A 13880-nucleotide genomic window follows, 5' to 3' on the forward strand; every position below is an offset into this window, starting at 1 on the left:
TCCTTCCGGTGGAATCCACCTCTTCACAAAGCCATCAAAATTCCAACTATTTGGTTTTATTAACGAGTTCTCTAAAGATTTCCAATAAGGAGGTCCTCTCTCCTCCCTTTACTTAAATTGTGATATCCTAAGCCAATTAATTTCTATAGTTGATAGGGATTGAAATTATCATCTTTTGTGAGAATCGTAGTGAGAAGGGGGTTAAAACCTAAAAAAGGGGCAGCCCAGTGCACGAGGCTCCACCAATGCGGGGCTGGTGAGGGACAGATGTACGCAGCCTTACCCTTGCACATATAAAGAGGTTGTTTCTAAGATTTGAACCCTGGTCACTGTTGGTGTAAAAATTTTAATAAATTCTCTTGCAACATAATTCACTCAATCAAGTGATTGGGTTTTTATTATTTTGGGTAAAGGCCCATTCAGGGAATCATACTGATTGTTCCCCTTTGTTAGTGGTGTTAGTGAAGGGGTATTTCAGTCTTTGTACTTGTTGAGAATGTTGGTGTGTACTGTTATGTTAGTTCGAGTGCCTCTTACTTAAATAAGGGCACTTAAGTCTTTTCCAATAAGTTAATAATATAATAACAGGTCTGGCCGAATCTAGGGATATCTTTTTTCTCTAATTCGAACCAGACCTTCTCTCTTTTCTTCCTTCTTCTTTCCTCTCCTACTTCTTGCTGTTTACTTTACTTTACAGTCAACGAACAAGACAGAATTCTAGGGCAAGTTGAACTTCAACATGGTATCAGAGCAACATTAAACAAATCAGACTTGCTAGAATTCTATCTTTTGTGCATTCGAACTAGGGTTTCTCTCGGGTTTCTCAGCTGTGAGTTGGAGACTGGGAAAAGGGCTGAAAAGGAGTGATCGCCCTCTTCCCTTGGAGGTTCCTATGCCTCCGGTTGTATCGTTGGTGATTGGTTGCTGTGGTTCTAAGCCCTAATTAGGGCTGGTACGTGTGGTGCAGTGGTTTCTCATTCCTTCGTGTGGTTGGTCTTCAGGCGATGAGGTAAAGTTTTTTTTTTATGCATTTTTTCTGTTATGGAGTACATGAGAGGTGTAGTACAGTTCGTATGATGGGTTTTCAGATTGCAGTATGCTAGGGTTTATTCTGGTTTGTGTGTGATTCGAAGGACAATAGTGTCTCCTTAATGGTGAAACTTCCGGTAGCAGTGGATTAGGGTTTGTGGTGTTACAAGTGTGGTTTTCAGCATTTAATATTGCTGAAATCAGTGTGCAGATTTCGGTGAGTAGGGTTTGTGGTGTTGCAGTTTTCAGCATTTAATATTGCTGAAATCAGTGTGCAGATTTCGGTGATTAGGGTTTGTGGTGTTGCAGTTTTCAGCATTTATTACCGTTGAAATCAGTGTGCAGATTTTGGTGAAGTGTCTGTGTGTGGTGTGTAGTGTGTAGTGCTCAGAATTCAGTGATAAGGGAGTTCGGCAATGGCAGATAACAGTGATAGTAAACCTAGTGTCATGATATCTACTGACTACCTGAATGTCCAAATGACCTCCATTAAACTAAATGGAGAGAATTATGTCCCTTGGGCCTAGTCTGTAGAGGTTTTTCTGAAGGCGAAGAAGAAAGTGAAGCACATAAGAGAGGAGAAACCCCCCGCTAATTCTCAGGAGTATGAAGACTGGGAACAGGAAGATGCACAGATCATCACATGGTTGTGGAACAGTATGGAACCCAGAATCAGTGTGAACTTCATGTTTCTTGATATAGCCAAAGAGGTGTGGGATCGTGCTAAGAAACTGTATTCAGGTCAGGATAATACCAGTAGGGTATATCAACTGTATCAGGAATACTTCAATCTGCAACAGGGAAATCAGAGCCTTGAGGAGTACTACGCCAGTGTGAGAAATATCCGTAATGAGTTAAATGTCTATCATCCTCTCACTTCTGATGTCAAAGCTCAACAGCAACAGCGAGAGCAGCTTGATGTGACACGGTTTCTAGTGGGGCTGAAGTCTGAGTATGAACCAGTACGAGCCCAGATACTAGGGGGATCTGCTCTTCCATCTTTAGAGGAGGTGTTTGCTCGTCTTCGGAGGGCTTCCATTGGATCTATGGATTCTAATGTCTCAGATAAATCAGCATTTGCAGTGTCGAGAGGTCGAGGTATCAGAAGTGGGGCTCGAGGAGCCCAGCCTGGCAGGAGTGGTAGTGGTGGATCTACACATATCCGTGGTGGTGGTCGTACTGGAGGCAAAGATTCAGGGGGAGCTCGTGGTAGAGGACGTGGCTCGGGTCCACGGAAGTGTACTCATTGTGGTTTGGATGGACATATTATTAACTACTGCTATGACTTACATGGTTCTCCCTCGACGTGGGCCAACCATGCCATGACTAGTGACACCAGTTTCAGCTCTAGACAGGAGAACCGGTCAGCTGACCCGATGCCTTCTACTCCCTCAGATGGTCCAGACAAGGAGATGGTGAGTGTTCCTCGGGATGAGTATGAAAGGTTTGTTCAATCCAAGTCGCAGCAGAACACAACTACCTTTGCACACTCAGGTATGGCTTGTTTGGCATTCACACCCAACCCCTGGATTATTGACTTTGGAGCCTCCGATCACATGACGGGAACTCCAGGTGTGTTTTCATCTCTCACTCATTGCTCAACATCACAATCTGTTACCCTTGCTAATGGCTCCACATCATCTATCTGTGGTGTTGGTAATGTTGACTTAGACCCTGTATCCCTATCCTCTGTTTTATATGTACCTAAGCTTCCATTTAATCTTATGTCTGTTAGTAAGCTGACCAAGTCCCTTAAGTGCTCCATCACATTTTACCCCTCTATGTGTGTTTTTCAGGATCTCAAGACGGGGATGAAGATTGGTGGAGGGCATGAAGCCGGTGGACTGTATTATCTTGATAGTGGTGGAAGAACGTCAACATCCCTTCAGTCATCCATTTCTCCTCTCCATTGGCATTGTAGATTTGGTCATCCTTCGCTAAAAGTGTTGCAGTCCTTAGTCCCTTCATTGAGTCGACTTTTTGTTTTAGATTGTGAGTCATGTCAATTTGGGAAACACCATCGTGTTCCCTTTCGTTCTAGGGTCGATAACCGTGTGTCGAGTCTTTTTTCTTTAATTCATTCAGATGTTTGGGGTCCTTATAAAGTGATGTCATATAATGGATACAAATACTTTGTTATTTTTGTTGATGACTGTTCAAGAATGACGTGGCTCTATTTAATGAAAGAAAGAAGTGAATTATTTGCCATCTTCCAGAAATTTTATGCTGAGATCCGCAATCAATTTGGCGTTCACATCAAAATTTTTCGTTCTGATAATGGTCGTGAATACTTGTCTTCATCTTTTCAAGAATACTTGGACCAACATGGCATTATACACCAAACTTCATGTACCTACACTCCACAACAAAATGGGGTTGCTGAGAGAAAGAACCGACATCTTGTAGAAACGGCACGCTCCCTCATGCACCACATGAACGTTCCCAAAACCTTTTGGAGCGATGCAATGCTCACCTCTTGTTTCTTAATTAATCGGATGCCCACGTCTATTCTTGATGGTCGTTCTCCTTTTAGTGTCTTATTCCCCAACATGTCTCCATTTCCGCTCTCTCCTTGGGTATTTGGGTGTGTCTGCTTCGTTCATAATCTGGGTCCCGAGACTGACAAGTTAGATGCACGTTCCCTGAAGTGTATCTTCCTTGGCTATTCCCGAACTCAGAAAGGGTACAAGTGTTATCATCCCAGTTCTCGTCGTTCCTTGGTATGTGCTGATGTTACATTCTTTGAGTGTATTCCGTTCTTCGTGGGGTCCGGTGATGCTGCTTCCTCCACATCACCACCTCCTCTTCCTCTTCCTATGGCTGATCCACCTCCTCTGGTTCTAGTCATGCCTACGTCCTTGCCTCCAGTGCCACCGTCTGTTGACCGTCTACCCATCCGTCACGTGTATACACATCGCCCGCGTGTACCGGCTGTGGCTCCTCCAACTTCATCACCGTCGACAGATCCAGCTCCAGCTTCGACACCAGCCTCCGACCTAGATCTTCCTATTGCCTTCCGGAAAGGTAAACGTACCTGCACCCTTCACCCTATTTCCAATTTTGTTTCACTTACTCACCTCTCCGCCACCCATCACCAGTTCATCTCTTTGTTATCCTCCGTGGTTGTTCCTAAGGATGTCTAGGAAGCCCTTACCTCTCTAGAGTGGTGCCCTGTTATGGAAGAAGAACTCTTTGCTCTACATCATAATCACACTTGGGACCTCACCGCTCTTCCTCTTGGGAAGCAGGGTGTCGGTTGTAAGTGGGTGTATAGTGTTAAGTACTTGCCAGATGGTCGTGTTGAGCGCCTGAAGGCGCGGCTGGTTGCCAAAGGGTACTCCCAAACCTATGGCATTGACTACACAGAGACATTCTCCCCGGTTGCTAAGATAGGGTCCGTTCGTGTCGTCATCTCCCTTGCAGCTATGTATGATTGGCCTCTACATCAGCTAGATATCAAAAATGCCTTTTTGCATGGTGATTTGCTCGAGGAGGTCTACATGGAGCAACCACTAGGGTTTGTTGCTCAGGGGGAGGATGGTAAGGTATGCAGACTTAAGAAGGCTATATATGGACTTAAACAGTCCTCTCGAGCATGGTTTGGTAGGTTCAGTGAGGTGGTCAAGAAGTTTGGTATGAAATAGTGCCAAGTTGATCACTCTGTCTTCAGTCTTGACTCTTCGGCAGGCAAAATAATATTGGTGGTGTATGTGGATGATATCGTTGTGACTGGGAATGATAAAATGGGCATTGACAGATTGAAGGCATTCCTACAGGAACACTTTCAGACAAAGGACCTTGGCAGGTTGAAATACTTTTTGGGCATAGAGGTAGCAAGATCTAAGCATGGCATTAATTTGTGTCAGAGGAAATATGTGCTTGATTTACTGGAAGAAACAGGGTTGTTGGGTACTAAACCGACTGAGACACCTATGGAAACAAATACGAGGCTGAGCAGTGATATAGGTGAAGTATTTGAAGACCCTGGCAGATACCGACGACTTGTAGGCAAACTAAACTATCTAACCATTACTCGGCCAGATATTTCATTTGCGGTTAGTGTGGTGAGTCAGTTCATGCAGAAACCTTTGGTCCCACATTGGAATGCAGTGCTAAGGATTGTGAGGTATCTGAAAGGAGCTCCTGGTCGTGGTTTGCTGTACAGGAGTGGTGGAAAACTGGTAGTAGAAGGGTACACCGATGCTGATTTGGCAGGTTCTATGTCTGATAGACGATCTACCACAGGCTATTGCACCTTTCTGGGGGGTAACCTGGTAACGTGGAAAAGTAAGAAGCAAACAGTTGTGGCAAGAAGCAGTGCAAAAGCAGAATATAGGGCCATGGCACATACTGCTTGTGAATTAGTGTGGCTAAGGAACCTTCTACAGGAGATAGGATATGACATCAGTACTCCAATGAAGCTCTATTGTGACAATCAGGCAGCGGTTCATATCTCTTCCAATCCGGTGTTTCATGAAAGAACCAAGCACATCGAAGTTGATTGTCATTTTGTGAGAGAGAAAGTGCTGAATGGAGTGATAGAAACTGCATATGTTAGTACGGGAAACCAGTGGGCAGACTTGTTTACAAAAGGTTTGAGTTGGGGGAGAGTGGACTACATATGTAACAAGCTGGGATTATATGATATATACTCACCAGCTTGAGGGGGAGTGTTAGTAGTGTTAGTGAAGGGGTATTTCAGTCTTTGTACTTGTTGAGAATGTTGGTGTGTACTGTTATGTTAGTTCGAGTGCCTCTTACTTAAATAAGGGCACTTAAGTCTTTTCCAATAAGTTAATAATATAATAACAGGTCTGGCCGAATCTAGGGATATCTTTTTTCTCTAATTCGAACTAGACCTTCTCTCTTTTCTTCCTTCTTCTTTCCTCTCCTACTTCTTGCTGTTTACTTTACTTTACAATCAACGAACAAGACAGAATTCTAGGGCAAGTCGAACTTCAACACCCTTAATTACATCTCCACAAGAAAATAGAGAACACCATTTGATTCTGACTTGGAGCAATGAATGCATAGAACAAAACAAAAGAACAATAGGGTACTTAAAAAGAACTTCTCATTTGCGTTTCTTTTACATCAAGTGTACAAGAATGGGAAGAAAGGAAAAGAAAATACAATTGAGAAACTATACAACAATACATTTTTCTCTTTTCTTTTTGGTACAAAGAAAATTTCCTTCTCACTCCTTTCTTCATAATAAGTTGTAGTCAATCAGATATAATTCTGACTGTAGACAGCCTTAATCCTTGGATTTTTGCATACAAAAAGGGAACCGTAGTCAATCAAACTGAATATTTGATTGTAGATGGTTTTTATCCCTTTGTTCTTCATTTTCATTTGAAGGGAACCATAATTAGCCCTTGAGAATTAGACTATAGATGGTTTAATCCCTAACTTTGTCTTGAAAGAGGGACCATAATCAACCAAGTAGGGGCACCTGGTTGTAATGGTTTATTTCCCTCTATTTCCTTTCTCAAAAGTGAAAATAAAAGAGAGAGAGAAGGATACATAGCAGAAGACATATATAGGAAGTATTCACGGAGAGGACTTTCCTTTTTCTATCTGTTTTTTTTTTTTTTTTGATAATTTTCCCTTTTTCTATCTGTTGAGACTTTTCCTTCATTGCGTTCCCTTGAGCACTTCTCTTTTGTTCTCTCTTTATCTTAGCTTTTCTTCAGAATCTCTTGAGACAATTTTCTCCGAAGAGTGTGTCAGCTTAAATAGGGAGTGGGGTAGTTATGTAACTACCTCCTCCTCCTAGGTGAAGGATACCTGTCCCTCCCACTTAAAGAGAGGGAACTCCCATACGAGATACTTTTCTATAGTTTTGAAGATTTGGCTAGCAAACTAGCCAACCCACTTATTTGGGCTATTAAATTATTAAATACTATTTGGATTAAAAAAATGCCTTCAACAGTCACCTAGGTCGCAACGGAGCAACCCAACCATTGTGCCTTCAACCATGGTCCACCCTACCCATTCCTTAATTATTTATTTTGAAAGGATTTCTTGTTTAAAGGTCAGTTTAAGAAAAAAGCAGCACTACTGGGACTAACTTATTGAGGGTAAGATGGAATTGCATGCTAATATCTTAGGTTGCTTGGTTTTAAGTTGACTTTTGAGGCCCTTAGGTGGCCACCCTAGAGCTTGCAGTTCTTGGAGTCTTGTGTTGCATAGATTCTCTGGGAGGATAAAAACTTTTCACTTGGAAAAGGATATGTCATTTGGAGGTAGAACAACCTTGATAAATTTCACTTTCTCTAATGTCTATATATTTCTTGTTTGTGTTTAGAGCTCCAATGAAAGTGGTTAAAAGGTTTGAAAGAATAATGATGAACTTTTTGTGGGGAGTGGGGGATTCTAAAAATGGTCATTTGATTAATTAGGAACTTGTGTCTAAAAGAGTAAGGTGGTGTGGGTATAGATAGACTAGCTCTTAGAAACACTCTTATAGAAACATCTTTATTGGGAAAATATTTGTGGATGTTCCCCATTGATAGTGAAAAGCTGCGGCTTTACGTAATCAAGAACATTTGTGGTTTATTTCCTAATGGATAGGATGTAGACCTGGTCATAACGACAATTCCATCCTCTTCTTTGAAAGTCTATTTTGGCAATTCTTTAGTTTATTTATTTATTTTTGTTCCTACCCTAGGTACTATGCATTCTTTGGTAATGAAGCGAGATAGGATTTGTGGTGGGGTCATGCTCCTATTGATGGTTAGATCTCCTTTGCTCTCTTTCTGTACACACACATCATCTTGTCTATTGTTGTGTTTAGGATTCCCTGATGCTTTGGTTTTTTTTTTGTTTTGATAAGTGAAATTTTATTAAAGAACAGTAAATATAGGCAGTACAAATTAAAAAATTTTATCCCCACAGAGGCACGAGGTGCTACCTCTGAACAAATTAAAAAAAATATTACAATTGACAATTACAGCTGAGCCCAATACAAGTTATCCCTATTTACCTCTTGCTTAGCTAACACATCTGCCATCACATTAGTTGATCTCTTAACCCAAAGTATCCCCAAATTCATACTTCTAGAAAGCCATTTAAATTTTTTCATCTCACCCCTAAAGCACCAAATTATAGATTCTAGTTCCTTCAGCCAACCTACCACGAATTTTGAGTTCCCTTCAATCTCCACATTGTCAAATCCAACTCATTTGTAATCTGTACCCCTTTCAATGCAGCAAGCATTTCCGCCCTAATGGAATCCCCCACTCCCACTAGACCCAAGGATAAAGCAATGACATTTCCTTCTTTATCTTTCAATATCCCTCTTATTCCTGAGGGGCCTAGGTTGCCTTTGGCTGCTCCCATAGTTTTCAAGGTGCCAAGGCGAGGCTAGGCAACAGGGGGCACCTTGTCGCCTAGGTGATGGATTTTTATAAGTAAAAACATGTATCCTAGGGTAGTTCCCTAGGTTCCATAATCATATTTCCTTAATAATTTTCATAAGAAAAGTATAAATTTCATGTTAAAGTATAGAAAATCAACATATTTCAACATATTCATGAGAAGAAAAAGAAGAAAGAAAAGAAAATTCAAAAAATATAGGGGATGAACCCCTATTTCTGTTATAGGAAGAAGAAGAAGAAGAAATTAGTATATAAACACACAAAATTAGTAAGGAAAAAGAAGAAAATGTGTTGATTGGACAACATTTTATGTTCTTCCCTATTGGTTCAGGTTTTGAAGTCTTTGAGGGTTCACTACAGCATTTAGCAATGTTTGTGTTGATTAAACCCTAGCAAATAAGAAAATAATAAAAAGAAATTAGTGTATAAACACACAAAATTAACATTTTAGTTTAAAAATGTCTATTTTATAATTAAAACCTCAAAAAATTAAGAATATAAAAGTTTTTTATAACATGCTATAGAAAACTACTTGGCGATTAGGCGAGGTGAGCCTCCAAGGGAGCCTTGTCGCCTTGACAACTGTGGCTGCTCCTATCAAAGTTTAGTTGTATGAAATCTTCAGCAGGAAGCTTCCACATTATATTTGGCTTTTCCATTCTGGATGAACTTTTGGTCACCACCTCCCAATTTCTCCATATATCATCAAAGGACAATTGCGAGAAAGAGTCCCATGTTCTAATCCAATGTATTACCCTCACCGTTACACAATCTCTTATTGCTTCCTTACTTCTCTCCTTCCCTGAAAAGATTCTAGCTTTCCTTTTTTCCCAAAGAGTCCAAATTACAGTTGCTCTTAAACTTCTCCACATAATCCTTCCCCTTCTTTTAGGCCAAACAAAGGTAGAAGAGTCAAAAAGTTTATCCACCTTCATTGGCAAGGTCCACCTATGCCCAAACAAATAGAAAAACCATTTCCAAATATCTGCAGCAAAAGAATAGGATATTAGTAAGTGGTAACAGTTCTCTTCATTGGATTTACAAAGAGTGCACCAATTTGGGGATAAGCACAAAAAGGGTCTTCTTTTTTGTAACATGGCCAAAGTGTTAACCTTGCCATGAGTAGTCGATCAAGACTACAATCAGTCTTGAATTCAAAAGAAAAAGAATGAAGAAATTTTCAGAAGAGAAGAAGAAAAAGAGAAGGAGAGAGGAGAAGCACACAAAGAGATTTTGAAAAGAGAGGGGGTTGATCTTGACATATGCCGACTCACTCTTAATATTTATATATGTTGACTAATTGTAAAAGGGCTGAATTGCCCTTATTGCTTACATGGCAAATAAACTAATAATAAAGCTGAAATAACAAGCTGAAATAACTAACTGAAATAACTACCAACTAACAAAAATATGCTGCCATACGAACACAGTGGGAACCACATCAGTGGGGTCCACATCAGTGTTCTCTACACTCCCCCTCAAGTTGGGAATAGATATTTGTCATTCCCAACTTGCATAGGTCTGCCTTTAACTTCTTCCTTGGAACAACCTTGGTGAGATCTGCGAGCTGCATGTTGGAGGTGATATACGAGAGACACTTCTTGAGACGAAACCCTTTCTCTGACAAAATGTCGGTCTACTTCAATATGCTTAGTTCTGTCATGCTGTACCAGATTTTGAGCTATATTAATAGCAGCATGATTATCACAATACAACATTAAGGACTTCTCATAAGTAATACCCAACTCCTCAAATAATGACTTCAGCCATAGGATTTCAGCCACACCATTAGCCATAGATCTATATTCAGCTTCAGAACTAGAACAAGAAACAACACTTTGTTTCTTACTCCTCCAGGAGACAAGGTTACCTCTTACAAAGGCACAATATCCAGAGGTAGACCTTCTATCATCAACACTCCCAGCCCAATCAGCATCTGTATAAACCTCTATCTTCATGTGATCATTATTCTTGAATAATATACCTCTACCTGAACACCTCTTCAAGTATGCTAATATCCTCTCAACTGCAAGGAGGTGAGTAGTTCTAGGAGAGTGCATATATTGACTGACAATGTTGACTGCATAACCGATGTCCAGTCGTGTGAGACCAAGATAGAGGAGTTTTCCAACTAACCGTTGGAAGATAGCTTTGTCTTCAAGTGACTCTCCACCCTCTGCACCGATCTTGTGATTCTGTTCAATTGGTGTACCTGCAGGTGTTAGTGTAGGGGTATTTCTGTCTTTATACTTATGTTGAGGTCGCTGATCTGTAATATTATATTAGAACTAGTGTCCCTCACCTAAGTAAGGGCACATGTGTCTTTTCCATTATGTTAGTAATATAAAACATGTTTGGCCGAATGGGAGAAGTGATTTTTTTTTCCTTATTCGAACCAGACTTTTCTTCTCTCCTTTTCTCCTTTCTCTCTCTCTTTCTTTCTTCTTTCTTCTCTCTTCTTGGCTGTTATCAGACTAACAGAACTCAAAGGCAGGCCAAATTATAATATGGTATCAGAGCTCAACTAAGCAACTCGGATCTGCTCAGATTTCTGTTTTCTGCGCACTCAATCTAGGGTTTTCTCTTGATTTCTTTGCCATCAATTGGAGATAAGGGAAAGGGCTGAAAAGGAGTGGTCGCCCTCTTCCTTTGGAGGTGTCTATGCCTCCAGTTGTGCTGTTCATGGTCGGTTGCTGTGATTTCTAAGAAGCCCTCACCTAATCGATGAAGAGAAGAGGGCTGATTCGTGTGGTGTAGTGGGTGTTTTGTGTGGACTGATTTTCTTCTTGTGTGGTTTGTTTTTCGGGTGATGAGGTAAGAGATTTCTATGCATATTTTTGTTATGAATCAAATAGGAAGTATGTTTCAGATCGTATGATGGGATTTTAGACTGTAGTGTGCTAGGGTTTATGCTGCTTTTGTGTGATTCGAAGGGGGAGTGGTTCTCATATAGTGGTGAGATTTCAGGTAGTTGTAGGGTAGGGTTTGTGGTGTAAAGAGTGCAACCTTCAGCAATAGCAAGTGCTGAAACCAGTGTGATCAGTGTGATCAAGTAGTGTGCAGTGTGCCGAATTCAGTAATAACAGAATTCAACAATGGGAGATAACAGTGATAGCAAATCTAATGTGATGATACCTACTGACTGCCTGAATGTTCAAATGACCTCCATTAAACTGAATGGAGAGAATTATGTACTTTGGGTTAAATCTGTAGAAGTTTTTCTGAAGGCAAAGAAGAAGGTGAAACACATAAGGGAAGAGAAACCCTCAACTGATTTTCATGAGTATAAAGACTGGGAGCAAGAGGATGCACAGATTATCACGTGGTTATGGAACAGTATGGAACCCAAAATTAGTGTAAATTTCATGTTTCTTGACACTGCCAAAGATGTGTGGGACCATGCTAAGAAGTTGTATTCTGGTCAAGACAATACAACCAGAGTATATCAGCTCTATCAGGAATACTTTAATCTGCAACAGAGCAATCAGAGTCTTGAGAAGTGCTATGCTAGTATGAGAAACATTCGTAATGAGTTGAATGTTTATCACCCCTCACTTCTGATGTCAAAATTCAGCAACAACAGAGAGAACAACTTGATGTGACTCGATTTTTGGTGGGGCTGAAATCTGAGTATGAACCAGTGCGAGCTCAGATACTAGGAGGGCTAGCTCTCCCTTCCTTAGAAGAGGTGTTTGCTTGACTTCAGAGAACTTCCATTGGATCTATTGAGAACTCTAATGTTTTTGATAGATCAACCTTTGTAGTGTCAAGGGGCCGTGGTGTTAGAGGTGGAGCTTGAGGAGATCAGTCTGGCCGTGGTGGTAGCAGTGGTCCGGTATATGATCGGAGTGGTGGTGGTGGTCGTACTGGAGGTAGAGATTCAGGGGGAGCCTGTGGCAGAGGACGTGGCTCGGGTCCGAGGAGATGTACTTATTGTGGTATGGATGGACATAGCATTAATTATTGCTATGACTTGCATGGTCCACCCTCAACTTGGGTCAATCATGCCCTGACTAGTGACACCCGTTTCAGACAGGAGAATCGTTCAGCTTATCAGATGCCGCCTACATCCACAGATGTTCCCGGGAAGGAGATGGTGAGTGTTCCCCGTGATGAGTATGAGAGGTTTGTCCAATCCACATCTCAGCAGAACACGACTACTTTTGCACACTCAGGTATGGCTTGTTTGGCATCCACACCTAATTCCTGGATTATTGACTCTGGAGCCTTCGACCACATGACTAGAATTCCAGGTGTGTTTTCTTCCCTCTGTCATTGCTCAACATCACAATTTGTTACCCTTGCTAATGGTTCCACATCCTCCATTTGTGGTGTTGGTAATGTTGACCTGGACCCTGTATCCCTATCCTCAGTTTTGTACGTCCCTAAATTTCCGTTTAACCTTATGTCTGTTAGTAAGCTGACCAAGTCACTTAATTGTTCCATTACCTTTTACCCTTCTATGTGTGTTTTTAGGATCTTAAGACGGGGATGAAGATTGGTGGAGGGCATTAAGCTGGTGGGTTGTATTATCTTGACGGTGGTGGAAGAACATCAACAACTCTCCAGTCATCTCTCTCTCCTCTCCAATGGCACTGTCGATTTGGTCATCCTTCGCTGAAAGTTTTGAAATCTTTGGTTCCTTCGCTGAGTCAACTTTCTGTTTTAGATTGAGTCGTGTCAATTGGGGAAACATCATCGTGTTCCCTTTAGTCCTAGGGTTGATAACCGTGTGTCGAGTCCTTTTTCTTTGGTTCATTAAGATGTTTGGGGTCCTTATAAAGTGATGTCACACAATGGAAATAGATATTTTGTCATTTTCGTTGATGATTTTTCAAGGATAACGTGGCTCTATTTAATGAAAGAAAGAAGTGAATTGTTTACCATCTTCCAAAAATTTTATGCTGAGATTCGCAATCAATTTGGTGTTCACATTAAAATTTTTCGTTCTGATAATGGCCGTGAATATTTATCTTCATCATTTCAAGAATACTTAGACCAACATGGCATTATACATCAGACCTCATGTACCTACACCCAAGAACAAAATGGGGTGGCTGAGAGAAAGAATCGTCATCTTTTGGAAACAACACGATCCCTCATGGATCACATGAATGTTCCCAAACCCTTTTGGAGTGATGCGGTGCTTACTTCTTGCTTCTTGATTAATCGGATGCCCACGTCTATCCTTGATGGTCATTCCCCATTCACTACCTTGTTTCCCACCTTGTCTCCATTTCCTCTTTCTCCTCGGGTTTTTGGGTGTGTCTGCTTCGCCCATAATCTGGGCCCCGGGAAGGACAAGTTAGATGCACGATCCATTAAGTGCATCTTCCTTGGCTATTCCGGACACATAAAGGGTATAAGTGTTACCATCCTAGTTCTCGACGTTCCTTTGTGTGTGCTGATGTTACTTTCTTTGAGTCTACTCCGTTTTTCTTGGGGTCCGGTGATGCTTCTTCCTCCTCA

The 13880-nt window shown here is 41.2% G+C and overlaps 1 protein-coding gene across 9 annotated transcripts in view; it reads left to right on the plus strand.

Annotated features, from left to right (window-relative positions):
* The window catches only part of LOC104596572 (inositol hexakisphosphate and diphosphoinositol-pentakisphosphate kinase VIP2-like), a 147034-nt gene that overhangs the window by 32038 nt on the left and 101116 nt on the right, over positions 1–13880 (plus strand). Inside the window, exon 9 of one of the 9 annotated variants that reach the window (XM_088901756.1) lies at positions 7703–7767. The exons of the other annotated variants lie outside the window; for them this stretch is intronic. Coding sequence (XP_088757882.1) covers positions 7708–7767 — 60 coding nt within the window. The 5' untranslated portion in view covers positions 7703–7707. The remainder of the gene's footprint in view (positions 1–7702; positions 7768–13880) is intronic. 9 annotated transcript variants of the gene reach the window in all.

Source organism: Nelumbo nucifera, chromosome 3 (assembly GCF_055504915.1).
Source record: "Nelumbo nucifera cultivar China Antique chromosome 3, China Antique-T2T, whole genome shotgun sequence".
In the NCBI taxonomy this organism is placed as follows: domain Eukaryota; kingdom Viridiplantae; phylum Streptophyta; class Magnoliopsida; order Proteales; family Nelumbonaceae; genus Nelumbo; species Nelumbo nucifera.